Source organism: Lepus europaeus, chromosome 15 (genome assembly GCF_033115175.1).
Source record: "Lepus europaeus isolate LE1 chromosome 15, mLepTim1.pri, whole genome shotgun sequence".
In the NCBI taxonomy this organism is placed as follows: Eukaryota; Metazoa; Chordata; class Mammalia; order Lagomorpha; family Leporidae; genus Lepus; species Lepus europaeus.
In genome coordinates, this window is record NC_084841.1 from 52,228,743 (window position 1) to 52,249,489 (window position 20,747).

Below are 20,747 nucleotides of genomic sequence, written 5' to 3' on the forward strand. Positions count from 1 at the left end.
AAACAGCCCAAGGTCTTCTCCAAAACCAGTTTGAGACTTTTTCCAGCATAAGGCCGATTTAAGACATTGCAGCTTCAAAGTTCTGTACTGTAAAAAGCATAGCAAGAGTTTTGGCCTGGAAATAATTTAAAGCAGATATAATAACAAGTCTGCTGAATGAATGTTTGTTTAATTACTGTACTGTTTAATGGTATGTTAGTTTCTGAAAGGATGCATAGATATTTGGAATCAATAGAACAAAAGTCTTCCCTTCCAAAAGTACGGTATCATTTTGGGAAATAACTGACACATGACATCAGTAGTGGTCCATATGTGTTCACTGTGTTATGCTGTGGCCCTGACTCCTAAAGACTATGCAGAGAAATATAGTACTAGCTGGAACTTTTCTTAAGCATTAAAAAAAACTCACTGAAGATAAAATTTCCATATACTATTACCACTTAATCTAAATTAAATGTAATGTATGTATTCTTAAGAAGCATAATATCTTGGAAATATTGTCTTTTTATGGGAGCTTTAAGCAAAAGAGCTGCAAGTGTCAACAGTGTAGTGATGGCCCAAGGGAATGCATGCTGAAGGATGAACCAACCATGTACTTTCTTTATTAACTTAATGAAAAGATTAAGAAACTCTGGCAAGCTAGGTGGCCAAACCATACAAGCAATCCTTTCAGTAGGTAAAAGTTTCCTGTAGCCAGAAACAATTATGTAAGAGTAATATTTCTAGTAATGGCTACCATCATTTGAGCACTTATTATCTGTTAGGTACTATTAAAAGCAGTCTATGTCATTTCCTCTTCACAACAAGCCTATGAGGATATTACCCCCGATTTTAGGTAAGGAAATTTGGTCACAGAGGTGCTAGATACCGTGCCCAAGGTTGTGAAGCTAGTCAGTGGAAGACTTAAACATAATCTATGGGGCTGAATCGAGGTGGGTGGGAGATGATGTTGATTAATGTGTTCTTTAGATCTGTGGTTTCTTAACCAGTGAGCACACTTCAGGGGTTGTGCAGAAATCAGCCACTGGGTATAGAGAGAAAATCTACATCTGTTTGTATTTATTTTCTTTTTTAAAATTATTTTTAAAGATTTAGTTTTTATATGAAAGGCAGAGTTACAGAGAAAGAGAGAAGCAGAGAGAGAGAGAGATTTCTTCCTTGCGTTGGTTCACTCCCCAGATAGCTGTGGCCGTGCCATGCCAAAGTCAGGAGCCTGGATTTGCCTCTAGGTCTCCCACATGGGTTTCAGGGGCCCAAACACTTGGGCCATCTTCACTGCTTTCTCAGGCCATTAGCAGGGAGCTGGATCAGAAGTGGAGCAGCTGGGATTCAAACTGGTGCCCAGGCTGCCTAGCCTGCTATGCAACAACACTAGCCTATCTCTCCTTTTTTTTTTTTTTAAAGATTATTATTATTATTATTATTATTTTATGATCTGCCATCTACTGGTTCATTACCCTGATGGCTGCAACCACTGGAGCTGGGTCAGGCTGGAGCCAGGAGCCAGGAGCTTCTTCTAGGCCTCCCACATTGGTGGCAGGGTACCAAACATTTGGGCCATCTTCTGCTGCTTTTCTCAGGCTATTAGCAGGGAGCTGGATGGAAAGTAGAGCAACTGGAACTTGAACCAGTGCCCATATGGGATGCTGGCATCGTAGGCAGCAGTTTAACCCACTTTGCTGTAACACTGGTTTTGTTTTCACTTTTATTTATTTGAGTACCGATTTTATGTTTAAAAAAGTGTCATGTAAAGTCAGTTACTTATTCAGTTACTTTTTTGTATTATGATGTAATTTTTTGTTGTTGTTTATTTGAAAGGCACAGAGAGAGATCTCTCATCTGCTGTTTCACTCTGCAGATGCCTTCAACACCCAGTGTTGGGCCAGGACAAAGTCAGGAATTGGGAACTCAGTGCTGATCTTCCACGTGGGTGGCAGGAACCTAACTACTTGAGCCATTCTCCTATTGCCTCCCAGGGTGTATATTAGCCAGAAGCTGGAATTGGATGCTTAAGTAGGACTCAAACCCAGGCACTCTGACATGAGACATGGACATCTCAAGCAGTGTATTAACAATTATACTGAATGCCTGCCCTGTTATTTGTTTTAATACTGGCTAAGTGGATTTACAGACCATGGTATCAACATCAACTTACCTGGGGCCACCGTTGTGGTGTATGTGCTGCTGACATCCCACATGGGCACCATTTTGTGAACCAGCTCTTCCACTTCCGATCAAGCTCCTCAATAATGGCTTGGGAAAGCAGTGAAAGATGGCCAAAGTGTTTGGGTCCCTGCCACCCAGGTGAAAGACCCAGTAGAAGCTCCTGGTTGCTGGCTTCAGTCTGGCCCAGTTCCTGGCTGTTGCAGCCATCAGGGGAGTGAACCAGCAGATGGAAGATATCTCTCTCTCTCTCTCTCCCTCTCTATCTGTTTGAAGGACTCTGTCTTTAAAAAAATCAATTGAACCAGTTCTCACAAATTTCATATTGAAGGTAATATTAATGATGTGAACATAAGCAAACTATAGGAAAATGATAGAGCTAATGCCTTAGCATGAACTAATATTAAAAATTATTACAAAGGTAGTTTCCAATATGGATTTCTATTTATTATTATTCATTGTGAACTTTGTCTGAATACTCACATATAGTGTATCTTGAAATACTTACCAGAGCATAAAGTTGTGATTTTCAAGATATTTAAAAACTTAGGTGTACAGAATAAAAAGAGTTCTATAATTTGAAAGCAACATGCTAAGTGAAAGAAGCCAGGCACATAAGGCCACAGATTGTATGTTTTCATGCATATGAAATGTGCAAAAGGCACATTCATGCAGACAGAATGTGGTTTAGTGGTTACCAAGGGGTAAGGATAAAGGGAAATGGAGAGTGACTGCTAATAGGTACAGGATTTCTTTTTAGGTGAAATGTTTTGGAATTAAATGGTAGTGATGGCCGATGCCGTGGCTCAATAGGCTAATCCTCCGCCTTGCGGCGCCAACACACCGGGTTCTAGTCCCGGTTGGGGCGCCGGATTCTAGAATAGGACCTTGTCTTTTTAGAAATATTCTAAGATTGGGATATATCCAGCCTCATGGAAAATCAGAAGACATGGCATAGCATTGTTCTAGATGCATCCTGACATGGAGGGAGTTATCTAGCCTCTCAGTTTGTATTCCAAATGTATTCATCCTAGGACAGGGAGAATCACATTAGATTGGTTTGTTATCATTGCTTTTGTTGTAGGCATTGTTTTGTATTCACATCTGTTGTGACTAGGGCAACATGAGTATTTCTTTTGAGAAAGGCCCTAGAGCTTGAGGAATATTTTTTCTGGTATAGTATGGTATATGTGGAGAACTTTGTAGAGGCTTTATAACAGAGAAAAAGAATAGATTTTGTAGCTAGGCAGCTTTTGTTTTAAGTCATACACTGTGAGACCTTGGATGAAGCTACTTTATCTGTCAGTTTTTTCATAAGTGGAATAATGAGAACTACTTTTTAGGTAAAGCATTTTATAATTCTTTAAGAGTTAAGGAAACCATTTGAAAATTGACCACAGAATGTTTTCAGCTGTCCCACCTCCATGGTTGTTGAAGGGGGTGGTTCTAGGATAACTGTACAACTGGTAAAAGCCCCAAAAGATGTTATGAATTCACCAATGTTATATAAATTTATGGTAGTATTATCTGGGCTTCATAAACTAATATAGAAAGTTGTATAGTAAAAATGCACTGGACTAGGAGGGAAGTTGAAATGCTGTTCCTGCTTTGCTGATAACAAATTTTCTGTCTGAAGCCAATTTACAGCTCCCCCAAGGAATCCATAAAAGGGAGGAACTTAATTGAATGGTTTTTAAGCTTCCTGTAGTTGCTAAATAAGTATATTTGTGGATACTTGGAAAATAAAAAAAGTGACTTATATTAATGATACTGATTTTCCCTGGGAATCAGTATCATGTTTTAAGTAATTGCACTGCATACTGTTTGTAATCATTACACAATGTTTACATTGATCTACTTTGGTACACTAGAGGTGAAAAACAAAAAGCCATATTGGACAAATCAGACCCTGCTTGTACCAGAGTGTTCAATTTAGAGCCTAACATTCTTTTGGGTTAGTGTGGTTGTTAATAAAACTATAAGCTATTTCCTCCTGTGGGCTCTGTAGGAGTTTTGATTGTTGCAAGATGGCTGTTTCCACCAAAAAGTAACCACTCTCAGGAACTGATGGAATGAGGCTGACAAAGGATTCTATTTATGACATGCCATTTTAGTCAGTCATAACCCAGAAATGGATTAAGAGTACTTTGAGGGGGAGGGGGGGAGGGAGAAAAAAAGAAGAATATTCCTTTGTACACTAGGAAGAGCATGCTTTTAAACGAGAAGGTAGAGTGGAAGGGTCATTGTGAAGTCGTCTTGATGTCCTCATTTAATGGGCTCATTGGTCTTTAATTTCTTTTTTTAAAATTAGTTCATTAACTGAAAAGCAGTTACACAGAGGGAGAGACAGACAGATTTTCCTTCTGCGGGTTTGCTCCTCACATGGCCACAGCTGCCAGGATTGGTCAGGTCAGAGCTGGGAGCCAGAGTTTCTTCTGGGTCACTCAAATGGGTGAAGGGGCCCAAGTCCTTCTGCCATCTTCCTCTGCTTTCCCAGGTACATTAACAGAGAGCTATATCAGAACTGGATCAATAGAGACTCAAGCCAGCACCTATATAGGATGTTGGTCACAGGCAGCAGCTTAACCCTCTACACCACAACGCTGGCCCTGGTCTTTAATTTCTTAATTTGGTTCACCAATTTTATTAGAAGTGATATAGTGGGAAACAATTATAATGAATTTGCATCATGGTTTTAAAATGAGAATTTTTTTTCAATGATTAAAAAGCATATATACTATTTTTTAAGTCCTAAACTTTTTCTGAAAATGTTATGTTGAAAGATCTAAATGTACAGTTAACTGTGGTGACATTTTCTTTGTGTAATTTTCTTTAATAACAAAAGCCAAGCAAAATGTATAAAATTCTTTAAAAAATTTTCTTTTGAAAACTCACTAGCAACTACTACAAGTTGAGCAGCCATTCAACTGAAGGTCAAGCAAAATGGTAATTTAAATTAATGATATAATATTCTTTCTCCAGGTCTTATTGAAAACTACAGCTGGAGATATTGACATAGAGTTGTGGTCCAAAGAAGCTCCTAAAGCTTGCAGAAATTTTATTCAGCTTTGTTTGGAAGGTAATCATAGTACTTGAGTTTTATTCTTTAAAGGAAACTTCGGCTTATGTCTAAATGAAATGGATATGTTTTTCACAACACTGAACACTAGTCTTAAATACTGGTAATGGGTGATCAGCCTTGATATGAGTATTGTGACATTAATCTGTATGTCAGGAAATAGAGAGAAGTGAAGCTTCCCCCAAAATTATACCCTTTTAATAGAGAAATTTATCTCAACAAATAATGCTTGACTATTCTTGACCTCCTCTGCTTTCTTCCAGTTCTTTCTTTCCTTCTTTAAATACAGATGTTCCCTAAGATTTCTGTTATTTCCCTGTGGTTTTCACTCTCCAATGTTACTTCCATCCAAATGACTATAAAGTTTACCACTGTGGACATTTCTTTTCTTTTTCACATTAGTTTACAAACCTATTTGCAGGGTAGAATTTTCTACTGAGATCCTCCATCATTGGCTACAACTAAACAAATATAGAACCAAGTTTACCCGTTTCTTCTCCAGACTGCCTTGTCTGTAATTGCCTCTTACCAGATTGTCCTCTTTCGCCTTTAGTTTCTTTTCCCTCTTATTTAATATTCATCTGGTATTTGAATTGTCATGCTTGAGGATGGCTTGACTTCTTATCTTCCCAACTTTATTTCTCTTTGTACTAACCACATACTTTCAGTAGATCATTACTTTATTTCTTGGAGATTTCCGTTTTCATAAATAGCCTCATTCTGGTTCTCTTTTTTGGGGGAGTGGAGGGACATGTTTTCTCTATTTTATTGTTGAAGTCTACATATTTTTTATTGTCTTCAAAATTCTACTTTCTCCACAAAGCCTTTTATGCAGCATTCAGTACCTCTGGTTCTTTTTTTTTTTTTTTTTTTTTTTTAGATTTGAGTCAGAAAGTGACTGTCATTATGTATCAGCTGAATGTTTTTCCCTTCAGAATATTCTCTTAGGGAACCAAACTTTCCAAACACTTTTAGAGCTGCTTGTTGGCTTCTAGATTACATTGCTTATGATTTTAAATCTTTTCAGTGATGGCAGATCATTATCATTCTAACTTGTATCTGATTTTTAGAAACTTTCAGTGTTACTCAGAATATCAGAAAAAAACATTTGGGCTTAGACACAAGGTGTAGAAGATTATCCAAAATATCAATATTATGGCATGTCAAGAACTCTCCAAATAGCTAATGAGACAAATAGATAATTACTAGGGAAATATTTAAGGCAAAAAAAAATAACCAGCCCCCCCCTCAAAAAAAAAACCTGCCAAAAATTCAATAGAAAAAAAACATCTGCAAAGACCATTATTAATAATTGCTATGGCAGGCAGGAAGGAAATAGAATCAGACAGGTAGTTCAATCAGAGAGGCCTCAAATAACTGTCAACAAAGCTGAGAAACACTGGAGACAGAAAAGTCAGACTCATTTCTGGTAAGAAGTTTGAAGAATTAAAAGCTCAAGTTTTATAGGAGGAGAGTGAAATTACAAAACCATTTTCAGGAATGAATGCTGGATTGCAGTCCATGGCCAGGTGAATGGGAGAAACAGAAGATATCTGGATATGATATGACAATGAAGAAAACAATGAGGCTTTTAAATTGGATGATGATGAAGCCCAATTATAACAGAAAAATTGGTCTCTATTTTTATGAATACAAAGAAAAAGAAAAAAGATTAGAAAAACAACTGGAACAGTTTTCTTAACTAAACAGGTTATCACTAGACAGGACAATAAGAAGGCTTCGACAACTGATTTAAATAAAGAAACTCTTAAATGAGTAAAATCAACATTTTAAGAAGGTAATGCAGAGAACTTCACTTCAATTTTTTGATTCTATGATTTCAAAAAGCCATACTATTTCTAGATTGTGTAGTACTTATGTCAATATTAAAAAAAGCACATGGTTTCAAGAATTTAAAGGCAAATGAATATAAACATTGAGGAAGTGGGAGCACAACATCAAATATAACCCTTAACTAAAATGGTGTTCACATTTGAAAGGAAGTCCGTAGCCTTTACAAAACCAGCAGATCTATGTCACACAGAATTAGTCTTGGATTTTAGGTCTCTGCTATAGTTAAGTGAATATTTAAAGTAGGTGCAAACTTTTTCAAATTGTCAATTTAAAAAGCAGGGGAAGAAGTTATAAGGATAGGCAAGGGAAGCTCATTAACTTTGGGAATTTCATTAGTTCCTCTGAAATGTGAGCAAGAAATAAAATTACTTTATGTACTATTAATCTCTTCACCACTATGTTACTGTAGGCTTGTCCCTCATGGTCTATCCTTCATCAGTTATTGTTTGTCCCCTACCTCTTTTGACAATAGTTTATTAATTCTGTAGAAATGAGAGACACAAATATATTGTAAAAATAAAGTATTTGTTTAAAAATTTGAGAAAAGCTGAAGTAAATAGTAACTGATCAGAAAATGAGTTTTGGGTAAAAAATTATTATGATAATAAAGTACAAAATTAAATACAAAACAAGATCCTAGAAGAAGGAACATATTTAGCTGATCTAAAAATACAAATATACATTCCTATACTTGTTTCTCTTTGGGCTGGAAAAATAATTAGTCAAAATATATCATAATCAGAAATTAAGACTGTACTGACAAATACTAGAATCAAATAATAATCATACAGGAACTTCATATCATATATGAGTTATTTTTGAATTTCTTTTTTAAATAGTGTGGAACATTTAGAAAGATATTTTGGACATGCATGATGAAGGAATAAAGCCTTTTTAAAATATAGGAACAAGGCATACATTTTAAGAAATAAACATTACAAACAGCAAAATCTCTTAGAGCAAACTATAAAGACCATTAAAAATGTAAAACTTAACAGTGATTATTAGTAAATTTCAGAGAAGTGGAAATAGTGGGTATGGAAAATTTATGAAAACCAAGAAGTCCAGCTGTGACAGAATACATAATTATAAAGATTATATAAAATTTTTACTCATTTTTCTATATAATATTATAATAAATTCACACACCCAACAAGAATATAATTAGGAAAATCATAAAACCTTATCAGCCAACATTACTGAGATACTTAACAGCAAATAGAAAAAAGGAATAGAATGGTGTAATTTTAGAATTTGTGAATACAAATATTAAAGATTTCTTTCATGTCCCCATGAAGGGGACTTCCCTCACATGCAATATATATATATAGGACTTTAAAACGTTTATAGAAAATTTACATTATCTTCTTTTCCCATTTCCCATTAACTTTTGGAAGTTCCCTCATATGTCTGGTTCTTATATATCCTATTCCTAAAGAGTTCTTGAATCTGTGCATCTCAAGATAAACCATAGTCATGTTTTCACTCTTGAGAATTTCTCCTTCTCTCTCTCTCTCTGTTTCTTTCTGTCTCCATTACTCCCTCTCCCTTTACCCTTCCACCCCCATCTTATCTCCTTCCAGGGCATTCTCTATGATGGGAGTTGGAGTGATCTTTTGTAAAAAAATCTCATCAGGTGCTTACAGAATGTTGAGTGACTTCTTATCATGGAGCTAATGGAATATTTTCATTGTATGATATATACCAGAGTATATTTTCTATTTGAATTTGAATTCGTAGAATTTGAATGAAAATATTAAAGGTTAACCCATATTTATGTTGAACTTGAAATTTTATAAGTTCCTTTCATATTTAATATTTTGAGTGACACTGTAATAGTAATAATTTATATTCTTAGTTTTATAAACAGAAAATTTTGTGTAAGTTGTACAGCCAGCAAGAGGCAAGACTTAGAACTTCCTTTTAGACTTTTGGTTTTTACAGTTTCTGTTTGTAACAAGAAGATGCTTGTCTGCCCTGGGGAGCACTCCTGAATGAATGTGGCCCAGTACCTCTTCCCCTGGGTGAAGGGACTAAAAAAAATCGTCTGGTATTCCAATTCCACTTCTTCTAGTACACTATGTACTGGATGCAGTTGTCTTACCATAGATTACTTTTTTAAAAATACAAATTTTATATTGTTTTACTTTGCAAATTAAATAATTATTAGAGTGCTTGCAAACCACTATAATAACTATGTTATGAATTATGTCTGTAATTTTGCAGTACAGTGCCTGACTCAGTAGGTACTTGATAGATATGTTTCACTGGATGCGTTAACTTGTATTCAATTGCAAATAATAGAAGACTCAACTCAAAATGACTTAAAAAAGGAAGACATTTTTCAGCCTGTAGGTTAAGAAATCTAGTGTTAGACATTGCTGCTGCTCTGTGGAGTCTTCAGGAAACTCTGCTCTTGCTGTCTTTCTATTCTGCAACCCTCAGCATATGATTGAGTCATGACTGCAGTCAATACTTGGCCCCAACTCAGCCTACTCTGTTGCTGCTTGATTGTTGTTTATTGTACAACAACAATAATAGTTTTTATTTGTTCACTGTTTCCTTTGGGGCTTTGGGGCTAGGTATATTCATATATTTTCCTCTTGTACTTACCTGTCTAACTAATAAAACTAACTTCAATGAGAAAAAAATGATTTCTTTCCTTTCACTTAATGGATTTTTAAAAAAAAAACTGAGATAAAGTTTATATGACATAAAGCTTACCATTTTAAAGTATACAATTCAGGAGCCAGCATTATAGCATACTGGGTAAAGCTGCTGCCTGTGATGCTGGCATCCCTTATGGGCGCTGGTTCATGTCTCGATGTTCCACTTCCAATGCAGTTCCTTGCTAATGGTCTGGTAAAGCAGCAGAAGATGGCCTAAGGGTTTGGGCCCTTGTCACTTACGTGGGAGACCCAGATGAAGCTCCTGGCTCCTGGCTTTGGCCTGGCTGTTGTGGCTGCTTAGGTGGTGAACGAATGGATAGAAGGCCTCTCTTTCAGTGTCTCCCTCTCACTCTGTAATTCTGACTTTCAAATAAATCAGTAAGTCTTAAAAATAAATAATAAAGTATGCACTTCAGTGGCGTTTAGGACATGTACTATATGTTGTGCAACTTGCACTTCTGTGTAATTGCAAAATATTTTCCAAAAGAAAACTCTACTCATTAAGCAGCTACTCCCTTTTCTCTCCCCTCCAAATCCCCTGTCTCTGAAAACCGCCAACTTGTTTTCCATCTCTATGGATTTACCTGTTCTGGCTGTTTCATATAAATGGAATCATGCAGTCTGTGACCTTTTGTGTTTGACTTCTTTCTCTTAAAATGTTTTTGAGCTTCATTCATGCAGCATTTTTTATTACTTCCTCCCCCTTTATGTCTGAATATTATTCCATAGTATGTTTATATCACATTTTATTTACACATTTATCTGTTTATAGACATTTGAGTTGTTTCCATCTAATGGCTGTTGTGAATACTGCTGCTATGAACATTTTTATGCAAGTATTTGAGTGCTTGTTTTCAATTCTTTTATATATATGTGTATACAATTATTCTACTTGCATTTCTCTGATGACTACTGATGTTGACTATCTTTTCATATGCATATTGGTGCTACTTTTTAATATGAACTCTCGTATTCAGTCAAACTCAAGTTCTTGCTCCCCACCAAATTCTTTGCTTCATTGAGATGCCATGCTTTCTGCCATATCCAAGTTCTTTCTTCTCTATGAAGACTTCCTAATGATTCTAGAGTCCAGATACTCATACTATAGGAGATCATATATAACCTATCCTGTATGTTTATGACTTCTAAATTGTATATTTATATATAAATATAAATAAGTTCATTCATTTAACAAACAGATTTGTAGTCTAATTGGACTCACATATATATTATGTTAATTATTTACCTTGTTTAGTAAAAGTTTCTTGTGGAGAGTGCATTGAGTGCACAATCCGAATAATTTTGATATGTTGTATGTTTGTTGTTTGCATATTAATAAATTAATTCTCCACAGAGAGAAGAAAAAGAAGTAGGAAATAAGGAAAGCAGGAAACTGGATCAGCAACAAAGCAGCCAGGACTCAAACTGGCACTCGCATAAGAGGTTCAGACACCCCAAGCAGTGGCTGAACCTACTGCACCATAATGCCTGCCTCTCTGATACTTCTAACAATGTCTTTTATAACTATTTTTTAAAATTCAGGATTCAGTAAAATATTACAGATTTCATTTGCTTGATATGTCCCTAGTTGTTGTTGTTGTTTTAAATGTTTATTTATATTTGAGAGGCAGAGTAACAGAGAGGGAGAGGCAGGGAGAGAGAGAAGTCTTCCATCAGCTCATTTACTCCCCAGTTGGCTGCAACTGCTGAAGCTGGGCTGATCCGAAGCCAGGAGCCAGGAACTTCTTCTGGGGCTCCCACGTGGGTGCAGGGGCCCAAGGACTTGGGCCATCTTCTACTGCTTTCCCAGGCCATAGCAGAGAGCTGGATCAGAAGTGGAGCAGTCGGGACTTGAACTGATACCCATATGGGATGCTGACACTGCAGACGGCAGCTTTACCTGTTATGCCACAGCGCCAGTCCTGCTATTTTTTAAGAAAAAGGAAAAATAAAGTGTTGGCTTGGGAGATGAAAAAAACCAATCTTGGATCTCGTTGTTTATTAGCTCTGACAGTGGTAGATGGGCTTAATTTTAGATATTGCTAAATTATTTTTGTTTTTTTTTTTTTCAGCTTATTATGACAACACCATTTTTCATAGAGTTGTACCTGGTTTTATAGTTCAAGGAGGAGATCCTACTGGCACAGGGACTGGTGGAGAGTCTATCTATGGAGCCCCATTCAAGGCAAGTGAACTTGGGATGCTGACTCAAAAACGATGTGTCCCTTAAGAAAAAAAATTCCAAAAAGAAATGATAGTATGCAAAATCAATGTCTGTCACATATTTAAGATTACACAGCATAAGAACAACACTTTTCCCATCAAGCATTCTTTTTAAGTTGTCTTAATGTAAGCTTTTATACTAGAATGAATTCAGGTGGAACTCAAGGCGGTAGTGAAAAAGACATGGTTCAGAATAAAAATAGAGTATTTCCTGATGTCTGTCTGTATCGAATATCTGCAGCTCTGTAAATGAAAGCATTTTTAAAACACTGCATATGCTATTCTACTTTAAAAGTTTTATGTAAACACTATCTTGAATCTGTAGTAGACTGCTCATCCTGCTATCACCAAATACCAGGCTGGATGGCTTAAACAGTAGGGTCTGTTTCTCATGGTTCTGAGGCTGAGAAGTCAAGATTAAGGAATGGTTCCCGGTCAGGTCTGTTTTTCTGGCTTGCAGATGACTGCCTTCTCTGACATCCTCACAATGGAGAAGGGAAAGAGAAGTCTGGTATCCCTTATTTTTATAAGGATGCAAGCATTATTGGATTAGGGGCCCATCCTTATGACATTGTTTTAATCTTTATCACCTCCTCACGGACCAAAATATAATTGACATTGTGGGCTAGGAGCTCGGCATATGAATTTGGGGGTTACACAATTCAGCTCACAGAAGAATGTATTCTAAATCAAGCACAATAGATCTCGTGGCACAAAATGCATACCACAATTGAAAAATCACAAGAACAGGAAAAGCAACATAAAAAGTATTAGAAAAAGATACATTAGGAATAGGTCAGTGATTTGTTAACTACCAACAAATCTTAGAAGAACAATGAGGTAATGTCATAGTTAAGATAGAAAGAACTGTGTGTTCAAGTAAAAACTAAAATTTGTGTTCATTATTAACCTGCTGGTACCTATATCATGTTCTTTGAATGAATGAACATCAAAAGCTCTTAGAATTTAGAAGTTTTTGAAAACTTCATATTTCTATTAATGGGGTAGAATGTCTGGAGTTTCCTTTCTTCTCTGAGTTACTATGTGAGTCTTCAGAAAAATACTTTGTGAACTGTTTGCTTTAATTTCCGATGATAATGGCCTTAGGAAATATGAAATTATTATGAAAAAATTTAGATGTCAAGTTAGCCTATTTATATTTACCAAAGTGAAATGTTTCATGGTTTTAGAGCCTCTGTCTAGTAGGAAGCATTCCTTTATTCTAGTATTTGGTGTAACAGAATAGCTTTTTTTACAATTCCTTTCTGATTAAATTTTTGCTTTTCTATTTTCATGTACTACAGTTATTTTGTTAAATTTTTGTGCTAGGTAATTTAAAATACAGTATACAGAGTAATGATTCATTGAATTCAGATCTCTTTGAGAATTACTTATTAAGGAAAAATAACTTCATTTATGACAAGCAGTGATTACATGCATGGCTACATTATAAATAATACAAAATCAGGTCTGGATGGAAATTCTGTATACTCAATCTTAGCCAAAAGGCCAACAACCAGTGGATATTCTGTAAACAAAGTGGCTTATGTATGTGTTAAGTAACCCTGTCATGCAAGAAAACCATCTTAGAAAGGCTTGCTCCTGCCCTTTCGGAAACTAGCAGATTGGACCACTGCCAGTTCAGAGAAGATTCAACTTAGGACTTCAGAAAACACAGTGAAATCATTTAACATAATCAGGATAAATTCCTTTAATTAAAAAATGAGAAGAAAGCAATTGTTTTATGACATTTATAATGAGATGGTGAGTATTACCTGAAGACTCCGCAATGACTCAACATTGTTTTCTTGAAGAAATGAAAGATTTTAAAAGCTTGGATGGTTTTGAAGGATACTAATAGGGAAGTGAATCTTAGAAATCTATTCCCAAATGAGTACCCTTCCCCTGCATGTTAGCAGACAGCTTTCCGCAAAATATGCTGATCTGTGGCTTAGTATGTCTAGAATATACTTATAGGTTAGTGATTTCTAGTTTAAGTGCATTAAAAGTATAAATATTGGACTTGATTATACTTAAAAGTCAGTTAAATTAAACTTACCATTTTTGTTAGCAGTATTTTGAGATCTTACTGGTCAGGTAAATAATCAATTGAATTTGAAATATCTTATAACTGAGGACATTCTCTAAATTTTTTTTTTTGTACCTCAGGATGAATTTCACTCTCGGTTGCGTTTTAATAGGAGAGGACTGGTTGCCATGGCAAATGCTGGTCCTCATGATAATGGCAGTCAATTTTTCTTTACATTGGGTCGAGCAGATGAACTTAATAATAAACACACCATCTTTGGAAAGGTTAGTGTCTACTTATCTTACACTTACAGTTTGGTCTTTGGTTTTATGTTATTCGTTAATCTTCTGTGATATATATATATATATATATATATGATTAACTTATCTAAGAGCTTCCTTTATAAAAGTATTTCTTTTATAAAAAAAAGCATTTATTTTATATATTATATATATGTGTGTGTGTGTGTATATATATATAGGTAGATATAGATTTTATTTTTTTAATTTGAGAGACAGAGTTACAGACAGATAAAGGGAGAGACAGAGAGAAAGGTCTTTCATTTGCTGGTTCACTTTCCAAATGGTTGCAACAGTCTGCACTAGGCCGATCCAAAGCCAGGAGCCAGGCGCTTTTTCTGGGTCTCCAATGTGGGTGCAGGGGTCCAATCACTTGGACCATCTTCCACTGCCTTCCCAGGCCATAATAGCAGAGAGCTGGATCAGAAGAGGAGCAGCTGAACACAGCTGCTTTCTTTAAAGCTATGGTCTTTCTTTAAAGCTATGGTAGTGGTATTAGTTACTATGCCATTCAGCCAATATTGTTTTTACAGTTTTAGAAAGACCCTTAGGTAATTACATTTAGCACTTTAAAGTTTTTTTTATTAATGATGAATTCCCTTACCTTTAAAGTGAAAGTTGTGCTGACACTGAAATACAGGAGATGCAAGTACCTATTTAATCCCATTTGCATTCATTACCATAGCAAGGAGCGCTGTTTCTGTAGAATTTTCAACAATTCTCTTTAAAAATGGATTTTTTTCTCATTCATCTCTCGTCTCAAATGTATTCATATATGAGTATATTTTAAGTCTTAGTTTTAGGCATTTGAGACATCACTAGTGTATCAGCCCCCTCTGCTGGTCCAGTAAAAATTGTTTCTCCTATATCCTTGGTAAAACTGGATTTTGTGATGATGAAAGGGAAAAAAACAAGTTGGTACAATTGGAAAATCTGTTGTATTTATAAAATTTTGGAAATGCTGAATGAAAATAACATTAAAATCATGAAAAATCAATGTTATTGCTCAGTACTTAACAACATGTGTTAGGAAATATGTACAGGCACATTCTTTTGAACCACTCCAAAGCAGTTTGTATGCTATTCATACATTTCCTCTTTTCCTCCATTATTTTTAAAATATAAGAGTGTATAAAAAATGGGATTTAAGTAGCCATTTTCTACCATTTTTTACAATTGATATAACTGACACACTAGAGATAACATATAGCATATTAGAAGTTGGAAAAGCAATCACTGTTGGCTCTAATGCTTCTTTGAGATTCAATTTCTTCATTTGTGTAATGAGGATAATGATAGTTCCTAGTTGAAGGATATTTATGAGTTTTAAATGAGGTAATATCTATAAAGCACTTACTACGTTATTATTGATATTATTTGTTTTTTCTGTGCTAGATTCTAAATTTGTTTTTGATGTTTAAATGAAAAGTAATCATTCAGTTAGAAGTTGTTTTGCACTGTATTTTTATTTTAGTAAAAACTGATGCTAACTATATTTTGGACATTTCCCAAAAAGCTTATTGAGGGATAGAATTCCATCTATTGCTTTTCCCTTAAGATGAAGCTGCTTTATTTGTATTACTTAAAACATATGCTGTTATGTAATACTATGAAATACCCTTTTAGTTATTTTAAAAATCTTTTCAAATATTCCTCTTAATTGAAAAATTGAATACAATAATTTGAAATTACATTTTATATTTTTATTTGATAGGTTACAGGGGATACAGTGTATAACATGTTGCGACTGACAGAAGTAGATATTGATGATGATGAAAGACCACGGAACCCACACAAAATAAAAAGTTCTGAGGTAGGGAGTATAATTATTATGAGATATAGCACTTAACTTGTTATTTAAGAGGGATTTTTAAACTATTAGGTGAAGACTTTTTACCAAATTAATCTCATATCTCAGATTTTATCTCTATTTATGCTCAAGTTCTGATGAAGAATATTTTATTAGAGGTTTAGAATTCAAAGATGAAACTTTAGCTGAAAATCCAATGATTAAAAAGCTTAACTCTTAATAGAAAGTTAGAGGAATTAGCCTGAAGAAATGACTTCATAAGTAATTGAAGAGTGATCGTTCATTGAGTCAGAAAGATTCTTACAAAGGTCAAAACACTTCACTTTGTTACTTTATGTATCATTTAAGTTTTCTTAAATATTTTTTCCTTTTGTAAATGGGAATAAAATACAGTATCACTTACTTAATAGAATAAAGGATTATTAGGAGAATCCAATGAGGCGGCATAAGTGATATATATATAGATGTATATATATATATAGATATAGATATATAGATATATCTATGGATAGATATAGATATAGATATGTCACTATACTAATAACATTTATGTGGGAAGAAAACTGCAGACACCAATGTCAGTGACAGTAAATATTGGTTTTCCTCTTTTGTGAAATTAAAACAATGGAATAATGTTTTTAAACTATTTCTTTTCATAGGTTTTGTTTAATCCATTTGATGACATCATTCCAAGGGAAATTAAAAAGCCAAAAAAAGAGAAACCAGAGGAGGAAGTAAAGAAACTGAAACCTAAAGGCACAAAGTAATCATAGTAGAAAGATTTTTCTTCAATTTGAAAAGCAACTCTATTTCACTTGGTTTATTTTATTTCTCTTTATGATAATTGTTTTCTAGCAAGAGAAAGACTAGTTTGAATGAAGAAGATGTGGTTATTGTCAGCGTGTTTTTTTCCTAAAGATGAAATTATGTCATCTCATATGTCTATATGAAACCTATGTTAATAAATATTTTATCCTCACTCAGTTATACACATGAATTGAAAAACTCTAGTTTGGCTTTTTAAAAATTAACACATGTAGTCACTCAGTATGAAGTATTTGGAAAGTAGAGAAAAGTATAAAGAATATTTTTAAAGACTGTAACTTCCATCCCTTATTTTTGGTGTAATTAAAATAATCTTTTTATAAACATTTTAAAACATAAAATTTTCATTCAATATTCTAGATTATTTGCTTAAGATAGGCTTCAAAACAATAAGAAATTTTAAAATGAATTTCAGTATTTTGTGATAAGAATCTTTACATTATTACTACTGTCTATATTAGTAAAATGGTAAGAGTTGGAGTTCAGTTTTCTCTTTACTGAATTGTAGCATCTTTATTAGAGATTTTATTGTATTTATAAATGTTAGAGTCAGACAATTCTATATATAATCCTGACCAACACAATTAGTGAGAAGCAAAGTTTATTTTCCTGAAATTCATTGCTTTATGTTACAAAAGGAAGATTCTAATAAGTACAACACCTGGTTGTCATGAAGATTAACTCATAGGGGCTATATGGAAACATCAAACAGTGTAGATATTCAATACATATTAGTTTCTTTCCTGGATATTCTATCAGACATCAGCCAGTTAAACAGTTGATGCTTCCTGGCAACATAACTTTTTATTCAAGTAAAGCTTGTGTATTTGATTTCCTTTTATTTCTTGATTCATTCATTTTGACTAATTTATCTCTGGATGAAAGGTCATTGTCACTATATTCTTATGTGGCATTTCATCAATATGACTTATCTTTACAATAAGCGCAAAGTTAGTTTTTTTTGGTGTGTTTTCTTTTCATTCACAGGAAGTATATTAGGGATGTTTGGTAGCCATTGATTGCATCTAGGTTTTGGGAAAAAAAATTTTCCAAATCTTTAATTTTCTAATATTCGGGAGTAAATTTTAATAATTTGTTGTTTATATTATTTGAGATTTACCCTAGTTTGAAGGATCAGTGGAGACAATTTTTTTCTTACCACTGACTACTTTCATTTTAAAGTTTATTGCTGGTATTTTTTTTGTCTGACAGTTTTGTGTACCTTATTAATTTTAAAATATTGACATATTTTGCCAAATTCTAGATTAATTGCTCTCCATTTTTAGTGTTCTCGGTTGTATATTTATTAGTTTGCCAGAAATCTCCATTTTGCTACCAATTTTGATAATTATACAGAGTTCGATTATTTTTGTCATGCTTGACAGTCTATTTAATGGTAATGCTCAGGATGGGTTTTTAGTCATTAGTTTATAATAATGCATGAAACATCAGTGGTCTAAGGCAAAGGCTTAACATTATACTGAAAATATAGGATACTTTTGCATCATACTAACTAATACTTTCTTTTTAAAACATTGTATATTCTGTTTTGTTGCTTTGGAAAATAGGGTACTTACAAGTTTCATTTAACTTTTTCTTCTAATTTTCTTTATTTTTTTAAACTAGAAATTTTAGTTTACTTTCATTTGGAGAAGAAGCTGAGGAAGAAGAGGAAGAAGTAAATCGAGTCAGTCAGGTAATCACTAATTAAACCTCTTTTCTGAGTTATATCTCCTGCTGTACTGGAACACCATGTTTTACATGTTACACATTCAGTAATGTTCATTGCATTGATTTGTATGATGGTTTGTAGTTAGTCATATTTGCAACTTTGAGATATTTGCTCTCAAAATTAGAATTTCTGTAAATAATTTATTAATTTTGTAAAAAATAAAAATTATTTTTAAAATATGGCATTTTTCTATCACTTAGAAATATAATTTTTTGAGTAGTTGAACTTACTCAGATCTTAATTGCTATTTGTTTAATTGGTTTGCTATATGATAATTATGATTATTTTTGTCATTATTATTATAATAGACTAAAACTCTTATATTCATCCTTAATGTTATTTATATATTTTTTGTTTCATTTCTTCTCATTATAACCTTTGAGATGGATGTTATTATTCTTATTTTACCTGTGAAAAAATTCAAATATAGATAGGTTACAATTTGCTCAAAGTCACACAGCTAGTAAGTAGCTGTAACTGGGAACTGAACTCAAATACATGGACTTAGACCAAAAAGTGTGGTTTTCCCCTTTTCACTTTCATCACAATACTCAGTACAGAAACACAGTGTCATGTCATTGTTTAGAGCAGTGATTCTGGTATGTATCATCATCTAAGACGATCATCTTCAAGGATTTTTACTCCCAAGGTTCTAATATGTCTTTTTTTTCTTGAAAGTTAGTGAACACTGAAACCCAGAGGATTAAATTCAGTCTTTGTTGTGATAATTAAAGCTATAGCCAGCCTTATCTTAGTTGTTTAATACAGTCATCCATTTCTTTTTTTAAAATTTTATTAAATGTATACAAATTTTATATATTTCATATATGTAGATTTAGGAACATAGTGATATTTCCTACCCTACAATTCCTCCAGCCCAAACTCCCACCCATCCTCCTCCTTCATCTCTTGCTTTATTCTTAATATTTACAATGATATCCTTTCAGTTTAATTTATAGCCATAAGATTATCCCTATCCTAAAAAATTCAACAAAAAGTAAGAAGAAAAAAATACTGTGCCTCAACAGTAAAGACAAAGGGCTTTAAACAATCATAGAATTTCCAAATGTCAATTTCACTCCTATACATTACATTCTTGATGCTCTATTAGTTACCACAGATCAGGGAAAACATATGGTATTTGTCTTTTTGGGACTTATTTCATTAAGCATTATGGCTTCTAGTTGCAGCTATTTTGTTACAAAAGACAGGATTCTATTCTTTTTTAGGGATGAGTAGTATTCCAAATAATATTGAGCATAATTTCTTTATCTAGTCATTAATTGATGGACATGTGGGTTGATTTCATATCTTAGTTATTGTGATTTGAGCTGCAATAAACATGGGAGCACAGGTCATTTTTTCATATGCTGATTTCATTTCATTCAGGTAAACTGCCAGGAATGGGATTGTTGGGTCATATGGTATGGTATGACTGTTTAGTATATCTATTTTCAACTTTCTGAGGTATATCCATACCATCTTCCACAATGACCCTACTAGTTTACATTCCCACCAAAAGTGGATAAGGTACCTTTTGTCTTACATCCTCGCCAGCATTTATTGTTCGTTGATCTCTGTATGAGAGCCTTTCCAACTGGGGTGAGGTGAAACCTAATTGTGATGGTTAGTGATCCTGAGCATTTTTTCAAGTTTCTGTTGGCCATTTGATTTTCCTCTCTTGAAAAATACCTGTTCAAGTCCTTTGCCTATTTCTTTACTGCATTGTTAGTTTTGTTGTTGAGTTTCTTGAGCTCTTTATAGATTCAGGATATTAATCCTTTATCAGTTTCATAGTTTGCAAATATTTTCTCCTGTATTGCCATTTGTCTCTTTTCTTGGCTGAGTGTTTCTTTTGCAGTGGAGAAGTTTGTCATTTGTCATTTGGCTGGGGTCTTTTCCAAGCAGTCTTTGCCTATGCCTATGACTTCTAGAATTTCCCTAATGTAATCTTCTAGTAATTTTAAGATATTGGGTCATAGATTTATATCCTTCATCCATTTTGAGTTGATTTTTGTATAAGGTATAAGATAGGGGTATTGTTTCATACTTCTGCATTTGGAG

At 34.0% G+C, this 20,747-nt stretch overlaps 1 protein-coding gene across 1 annotated transcript in view; it reads left to right on the forward strand.

The window, feature by feature from the left end:
- The window catches only part of CWC27 (CWC27 spliceosome associated cyclophilin), a 239,760-nt gene that overhangs the window by 2,125 nt on the left and 216,888 nt on the right, over window positions 1-20,747 (forward strand). The window contains exons 2-7 of the mRNA XM_062211737.1: window positions 5,146-5,242; window positions 11,838-11,950; window positions 14,158-14,301; window positions 16,031-16,129; window positions 16,786-16,889; window positions 18,578-18,647. Coding sequence (XP_062067721.1) covers window positions 5,146-5,242; window positions 11,838-11,950; window positions 14,158-14,301; window positions 16,031-16,129; window positions 16,786-16,889; window positions 18,578-18,647 — 627 coding nt within the window. The remainder of the gene's footprint in view (window positions 1-5,145; window positions 5,243-11,837; window positions 11,951-14,157; window positions 14,302-16,030; window positions 16,130-16,785; window positions 16,890-18,577; window positions 18,648-20,747) is intronic.